General features: G+C 51.3%; 2 protein-coding genes across 5 annotated transcripts in view; both read left to right on the plus strand.

Moving 5' to 3' along the window:
* Positions 1-2,585, plus strand: part of nhej1 (nonhomologous end-joining factor 1) — a 12,809-nt gene extending 10,224 nt beyond the window's left edge. For 3 of the 4 annotated variants that reach the window (XM_015035792.1, XM_015035793.1, XM_015035794.1), the window contains exons 6-8: positions 1,639-1,822; positions 2,026-2,129; positions 2,386-2,585. In XM_015035792.1, coding sequence (XP_014891278.1) covers positions 1,639-1,822; positions 2,026-2,129; positions 2,386-2,466 — 369 coding nt within the window. In that variant the 3' untranslated portion in view covers positions 2,467-2,585. The remainder of the gene's footprint in view (positions 1-1,638; positions 1,823-2,025; positions 2,130-2,385) is intronic. The other variant, XM_015035795.1, reaches the window with a different exon arrangement.
* Positions 2,586-2,923: 338 nt separating this feature from the next.
* Positions 2,924-8,131, plus strand: part of LOC106949517 (Indian hedgehog signaling molecule) — a 9,925-nt gene continuing 4,717 nt past the window's right edge. Inside the window, exons 1-2 of the mRNA XM_015035796.1 lie at positions 2,924-3,658; positions 5,578-5,839. Coding sequence (XP_014891282.1) covers positions 3,359-3,658; positions 5,578-5,839 — 562 coding nt within the window. The 5' untranslated portion in view covers positions 2,924-3,358. The remainder of the gene's footprint in view (positions 3,659-5,577; positions 5,840-8,131) is intronic.

Genomic DNA, 8,131 nt, shown 5'->3' on the forward strand with positions numbered 1-8,131 from the left:
ACAGAACGCTGAGACGGAACCGAAACAAGACTGAACGGTGAGACGGAACCGAAACGAGACCGAACGTTGAGACGGAACAACAACGAGACAGAACGTTGAGACGGAACCAAAACGAGACAGAACGTTGAGACGGAACCAAAACGAGACCGAACGTTGAGACGGAACCAAAACGAGACCGAACGTTGAGACGGAACCGAAACGAGACCGAACGTTGAGACGGAACCGAAACGAGACAGAACGGTGAGACGGAACCGAAACGAGACAGAACGGTGAGACGGAACCGAAACGAGACTGAACGTTGAGACGGAACCAAAACGAGACAGAACTTTAAGACGGAACAACAACGAGACCGAATGGTGAGACGGAACCAAAACGAGACAAAACGCTGGGGGCGTGGCCACCAGGTGAGCTGCTCCTCACTTCGTTCGTTCCAGCCAGGTATGGAAGCCTATTCCTGCTAGGAGCAGAAGCATCGTCTGATACCTCAGCAGAAATGCCTGCAGGTTATCATCTCTGCTTTCAGACATTGCCGTAGCAACAGCTGACCAAGGACTCCTTCCTGGTCATTTGGGTTCGGGTCAGCTGGCTCACAGAGGGTTTAGGGCTAAAGGTAAATTGGGATCAATGGCAACGCAGGAGAGCCTGACCAACCGTCAGAGTGCTGCCCCTGCTGACAGCTCAAAGTCACTGCAGGTGACCCTGTTGGTGAACCAGGAAGTGAAACTGTTTGCTGTTTGTTTAGTTAACATGATTTCTGCTGTAAAGAAACAGGAATGCACTCTGGATCCCCAGCAGATCAGACAGACCAGAGGAGTCAGACTTCTAGATGAATCCAGGGCTTTAAATAGGCCAGAAGCTCATATATCCTGCCAGTGGCACTAATGGGCTTCCGTACGGGTCAGGAGAGCTCCATGGAGATTTTAGCGCCGCCGGTTCAGGTGAAGTGAGGCGGTGTGCAGCCAGACCCCCGAGGGGCATTAGGGCAGAATAAGGGGGGCTTTCTGCTGCTTTCTGCCACATTGGCTCCTCTGTGCGACGCGCCGCAGCCACATTTATTTTTACGATATTTAAACCAACACATAACAAAAATAAATCAATGAGCAACCTGGAGTCTGACCGCAGAGAGCAACCCCCTTACCCAACCCTATCCCCCACTGCCCCCTTACCCCACCCAATCCCCCATTGCCCCCACCCTAACCCCCCACTGACCCGGGGGAGGAGGGGGTCAATATTTACCCAGCTAATTCTGACAGTTTGTCTCCTTAGCAGAGAAAATAGCAGCGGCTAAACGCCGCAGGAGCTCGCCGCATCACTTCCTGCTGCTGGTCGCATCCTGACCTGTGATGAGAGGCTGATGACATTACTTCCTGTGTCATGCCTCAGAGGTGCTGCAGGATTCTGGGTCCGATCCCAGGAAGGAACCGAACTGCAGATTTATAAAGACATAAATATGGGGATTATAAATGTAAAAAAAATAATAAAAAACAAAGTTTTTAAAAAGATTCATCATTAAAACCTCAAACAGAAATGTTCAGCCTCATGAGTAGTTCCAGTTTTTGGTGAGAAATTTTCCTTTGACTCTATTAAAAACTCTGAAGGTTCTGGATCCTTGCTGATCCGGACTCGGCTTCTCTCCAGAACCTTCCTGTGCTGAGGTCGGATCCGTCCGACACTCCGGGATTCAACGCCGACCTACAGCAGCTCTACTCCGCCGTCACAGCTCGCCGCGCCGCACTGCACAAACGCAGACGACCCCAGGAGACCCATGGTGACCCAGACCGGACAGAACCACCAGAACCAGAACCACCAGCACAGACTACAGGTGAGTCTGAACCAGAACCAGAAACAGACCGACTGGAGGAACAAGCAGCAGACATCAGGCTACATGGACAGAAACTCAGTTTGCTGATGATCATCTGATCATATCAGATTAAATCGAGTCTAAATGTGTGAAAGCTGTATTTGAACCAGTAAGTCAATGAGAGCGTCTCTAATTAAACACTTCCTGTTTTATCTGCCTGCCAGTGATTGGACCTGATGGAGGCGACCCAGAGAACCAGAACCCCAGCGGCCCGGTTGATCAGAACCCCGGCACCCCAGTTGGACCCGGTGGTGCGGCGCAGGTCAGGGTACGTCTGCATCTCATCCAGCTTCAGGAGAACTGAGAACAGGAAGAAACACAGCAGACAATCCCAGACATTTTTCTTCCATCCGACTGAAGCTGAAACATTCAAACCTGCCAACAGCAGCAGCAGGCCACACTTTTCAGATGTATTTGGTGTGAAATTCTGAAAAGCTGCTGATAAAATCCATAAACTCGTTTTATTCTGAAGAAAAAGTTCTGAAAAGTTTGAATGTGTCTGAAAGCACGTTTCTGTTCTTCAGGCTCCGGCTGTCGGCGCGACTCGCCCTGCAGAGCGACAGTCCTCCAAACCAAAGAAGAAGAAAGTGGGCCTGTTCCGATGACAGACAGGAAGTGACTCGGTCGCAGCATCTGATTGGCTCAGAGAGTTTTAAGCTTCTGAAGTTTTATCAGATTTTTCAATTTTATCTTTGTATCAATAAAGTTTACATCGTCAGCGCCTCTTTGTCCTCCTCTTCCTCACTGACGCAGGGTATTCTGGGAAATGAAGTCTTCATTAAGTTTCTGCATGCTGAGGAAAGTTTAGGCGCCCAGCATCAGATCGTGGCTCTCTGCCCAGGGTGCCCAGCGGAAGGATAGAAAACATTTCTAGATCAACATCTGGAAATCTGATCTATGTTCCACTTCTAGAGTTTAGGATACAAACAGAAACATGAATTATTATCATGGATTATAATTATTTACCAGCCGGGTCACCTGGTTCAGTGCGTGCGCTGCCAGGCGGGGGCAGGGGGAGTGGTCGGCGGGCAGAGGGCCGGTCCCGCAGGTCCCGCAGGGCGCGGTCCTCCTCCTCATTTGGCCCGCAGCGCAGCGGCAGCTCTCCATTCCCACTGAGCCGCAGCAGCTGGGGCACCAGGAGACCCGAAGACCCGCCGCGCTGCGGGACTCACCGTCTGCTGCGGGACTCTCTACCTGCCGGCCGGACAGGCGGCGGCGCGCCGCGGCTCCGCGGCCGCAGCTTTCAGCCCGCCCTCACCTGTTGCTGCCTCTGGCTGCGCTGCGGCGCATTGGACACCTTTACGCACCGAGCGGCTCTCCGGTCCCCGCTGCTGGTCTCCACAGGTTTCCACTGGTCCTTAGTGGTCTCTCTGATCCTGACTGGTTCCTACTGGTCCCCGCTGCTCCCCCTCGGGGCGCCATGAGTTCCTCCACGGCACCTCCAGTCTGACAGCGCAGCGGGACGCCGGGCGGAGCTGAAGCAGTCTCTTCGGCGGGATGCGGCTCCCCGCGCTGCTGGCCTGTCTGGCGGGCTGCGCGCTGCTGCTGCCGCCGGCCGGCCTGGCCTGCGGGCCGGGGAAGGGCCACGGCCGGCGGCGGGGCCCCCGGAAGCTGGTGCCACTGGTCCTGAAGCAGTTCAGCCCCAACGTGGCGGAGCAGACCCTGGGCGCCAGCGGCAAGGCGGAGGGGAAGATCAGCCGCGGCTCGGAGCGCTTCAAGGAGCTGAGCCCCAACTACAACCCGGACATCATCTTCAAGGACGAGGAGAACACCGGGGCGGACCGCCTCATGACGCAGGTTCGGCCTAGTCGAAGTCCGCAGACATTCGGTAGCTCGTGGGTAGCAGAGTGGGTCTGGTAGTGTGGTAGTCTACGCAGCAGCAGCTTGTTCAGGTGGATCACCTGGTCACGCGCGTTCCCGCCCTCAGCCGCAGCAGCCGCCGGTGGGCCTACCTCCCGCGATGTTTATGACGTTAGCATTGACGTGGGATTTATTGGGCTGCCAACTTCCGCTGGAAAACCCGTTAATAATATCAACTTTCGGTGGCCACTGCCGGATATCCACAAACCCACGCGGGGGAGGCTGCAGCTGTAGATCAAAGACTGAACCGATTGATCCGATTGAACTGATTCGATTCGATCCGATTTTAAAGTCACAGAGTTTTCTTTGAAACTTGTTTTGTTATCGATTAGATAAATCCGATTTTAAATCAAATGAATTTGTTTCAGTCAGATTGATGAATGCAGACTGAACCCTCCGGTCCGCAGACAGCGTCCCGTTTGTCCCGCTGCTCCTCCGGTGTGTGTTGGTGAAAACAGCCTGTTCCTGGCCCCGGCCTTCATTGTGGCCCCTCTGATGCATTTAGCTGATCCGTTCCTGGGCGCCTCACTGTAAAAACTGTTCAGCTGATTTGATTATATTTGTAACGGAAATGAAAAACTTTCTGTTAAATTTGTTTCATTTCTGGTCCTGTTGGACAAAGCGCGTCTCTTTCAGATTATTTAAACATTTAATCTTTTCTCCTTCTCCTTCTCTGCGTGTGTTTATGCGGAAGTGGCGCAATTGGTGCGCCAGAACCTCCAGAGCAGCGCAGCCGCAGCTGTTCTCTCCCGGCAGCCTGGAAGAGACTTTTATAGGGTTTCATGCGGTCCGATGCCCGAACGAGGGACGCTGAGGGACGCCTCACGGACACGGCTCGAGTTTATCAGCAGAACCGCATTAATTAGATGCTGCGGGACCGAAAACACATCATGCAAACCTCAAATGTTTAGAAACACTGAAAACAGAAAAACTTTAAAACATGTTACCTTGTTTCTATAATCAAAAGAAGTTTGTTAAATTGACTTTATTTAAACGTAATATAACATGTAAAAAAAAACTAAGGAAGAAAAAAATTCAATAAAGGAAACAAATAAAAACTCAATAAAATCCAACAAAAATTTTTAATAAATTTTTTTTTCTATTCAGATTTCTGATCAAATGTATCAGTGTAATGACGTCATCAGTTAATCACTCACAGTCAGTTTGCTGAACAGGCCTGGCTCTGAGGTTTGATGGCCCCCAGGGTCCCCGATGGGCCCCCGTAACACCACTCCTAGCTGCAGCTCTATAGATTTGCTGATCTGGATAAACTACACCTGAGAACAAATCAGAGAATCAAAGTTTAGCTTCAGGGTGATGAATGAAAGACCTTTCCGTTAACAGTGTTTCCATGGTAACCAGGTCAGAGCAGCAGGTGATTATTATGGGATTGTTTCTGTTTCAACGAAAATCATCTGAAATAAACTCATCAGGAATGGTATAGTCCAAACCTGCTTTACTCGAGCCCTGCTGTTCATCAGGCGGTTACCAGGGCGGCCAACAGGCGGTTACCAGGGTGACCAACAGGTGGTTACCAGGGTGACCATCAGGTGGTTACTCTTTAAATATGACATCAGATGAAATGTGAAAAGTGATTATTGTTATTATAAACTGAAATTATAAACTGAAGTTTTCTCGTTAAAGAGAACCAATCAGGTGGAGTCCATTATCATCATCATCATCACCCTCAGTTTAAAGGAACAGTCCATCTTTTATCTCTGATCTAAATCAGAACTTTGAGAACAAAATGTCAGAATCTGATGTTTCCATAAGTCGAGACGCCTCATCCTCACCCTTTATCTTTAACCTCTAACCTGTTAGCGCCTGGCTAAATGCTCCGTCTCTCTGCTCTGCAGCGCTGCAAGGACAAGCTGAACTCTCTGGCCATCTCGGTGATGAACCACTGGCCCGGGGTCCGGCTGCGGGTCACCGAGGGCTGGGACGAGGACGGCCACCACTCGTCCAGCTCGCTGCACTACGAGGGCCGGGCCGTTGACGTTACTACGTCCGACCGTGACCGCCACAAGTACGCCATGCTGGCCCGGCTGGCGGTGGAGGCCGGCTTCGATTGGGTCCACTACGAGTCCCGGGCGCACGTCCACTGCAGCGTCAAGTCAGGTGGGCCACCGCCGTGACCCCAGTATGACCCCACTGTGACCCTGCCATGACCCTATTGTGACCCCACTGAGACCTCACGGTGACCTCATTGTGACCTCACTGTGACCTCACTGAGACCTCACAGTGATGCGCTGACCCGCCTTCGGCTGATCTGGTTTCTGAATGGAGACGTCCTGGGAAACATGAGGGAGTTTCTGGGTGGAGGACGGGTCAGTTCTGTTGGGTCGGTCCTGTTGGTTCGGTCCTGTGGAAACAACTCAGGTTTATCTTTAGGTTTTTACTGAGAAACTCACCCAGTTTCAGGAACTGATGCAGCAGGAAGTAATCCCTCCAGCAGGAAGTAATCCCTGCAGCGGGAAGTAATCCCTGCAGCGGGAAGTAATCCCTCCAGCGGGAAGGAATCCCTCCAGCGGGAAGTAATCCCTGCAGCAGGAAGTAATCCCTCCAGCAGGAAGTAATCCCTCCAGCAGGAAGTAATCCCTCCAGCCTAAACTCTACCCGCCCATTCAGGAAACGTAAAGTCAGCCAGTTTTTCCTCTGATGGTAACAGACATTTCCTTCTTCTCCCTCCTACTCCCTCCTCTTTCTCTCTCCCTCCTCTTCCTCCTGTTTCTCCCCCAGAGCGGGTGGCGAGGGCCCAGTCCCTGACCTGATCACAAGGGAAACTATCAAGTTGGTATCTTTCATTTTCATTCCGTTTTCCCTTTAAAACGAGGTCAGTGACTTACATGACCTCACCACCAGAGGGCGACAAAGCACCAAGACTGATTTAGATCAGGAGAAAAAACCTGAAGGAGTCTGGATAAATCTGAACAAGGAGGCTGAGATAAAACTGTATATATACTGTACTAACGACAATAATGATATTAATGATAATAAACTGCTCTCTCTGGCTGCTTAGTTTAGCTTTTGCAAATTTTTGTTTCAGAAGTTTTAAATTTTTTCTGGTTTCCGGTTCTGGTTGTTGGTTCTGGACTGGACCACACCAGTCTGGATTAGGCCATGTTGTTCTCTGGATTTAGCCGAGCCAATGTCACCTGAAGGCAGCAGTGAGACATTCAGGGCCTTACGAGAACAGTCACTTCCAGAAGCACAAACACCTCCAAATTGTACCTGAAGGCTTGGCTGTGCTGGTTGCTGGGAGACCAGAGGAAGTTTGAAGGTTAAACTAAAATCCATGACTCTGTCGGCCATTAAAGGTTTCCTCTGTGCCAAGTTCAAAACAAGCAGCAGGACGATGCGTTCACTGGCCACTGGTCCATTCGGTGGTGCATTCACTGGTCTGTGGCAGCATCATGGTTGGGTCAGATGGGCCGTCCCTCCCTCATAATGAAGGACTTTGAGCAACGATGAAGTTTGAGTTGCCATGGAGACCATATGATGGGAGCTCTGGTTCTGAACTGGTTGAATCTGGATCATTGATCCACTTTGCTTTGAATATACTGATTCAGCTGAACTGTTTCAGCTAGTTAGCATTAGCTGGGTTAGCATCAGCTTAATTAGCATTAGCTTGGTTAGCATTAGCTGGGTTAGCATTAGCTTCAGATTAATCTTTTTGCTTCTTGTTAAATGATTTCATATTATTTCTGAAGTTCAGGTGAAAATGAGAAAATCACCAACATATAATCAGCTAATATTACCAATATTTCCTGATTTGGGTTATAAACATAATTTCCTGTTATGATATTCAGTGTTTCCTGTTCTGGTTGTAAAATCACCAATTGGAGGAAATGGAGACATTTATTAATATTTATAGATCAGTTATTGGGTCCAGTAGGATGATTTCTATCATATCTGAACAGTTATTGATCAGAAGACGTCTTGTCCTCACAGTCTGCCTCCGTCTCTCTGTCCGTCCTCAGATCACTCCATGGCGGCCAAGGCAGGCGGCTGTTTCCCTGGAAACGCCTCGGTGATGTTGGAGGGCGGCACCCGGAGGTCCATGAGAGCGCTGCAGCCCGGGGACCGGGTCCTGGCCTTGGTGAACAGCGGCCTGGTCTTCAGCGAGGTCATGACCTTCCTGGACCGGGACCCGGACACGCCGCGGCTCTTTGTTAGCCTGCAGACTGCGGCCGGGCAACGACTCGCCCTCACTGCCGCCCACCTGCTGTTCTTGTCAGGTAGGAACTGCTCCGAGGGTGCGGCGCCGGCGGCCAGCCAGCTGCGGGCCGCCTATGCCGGCGCCGCCCGGCCCGGCCAGTGCGTCCTGGTGGAGGCCGGCGGGGCAGCGCGTCTGTCCCGGATCGTCGGGGTCAGTGTGACAACGAGCCGGGGGGCGTTCGCCCCGCTGAC

This window comes from Poecilia latipinna, unplaced genomic scaffold, assembly GCF_001443285.1.
Source record: "Poecilia latipinna isolate Pla-1442-1.1 unplaced genomic scaffold, P_latipinna-1.0 Scaffold348, whole genome shotgun sequence".
In the NCBI taxonomy this organism is placed as follows: domain Eukaryota; kingdom Metazoa; phylum Chordata; class Actinopteri; order Cyprinodontiformes; family Poeciliidae; genus Poecilia; species Poecilia latipinna.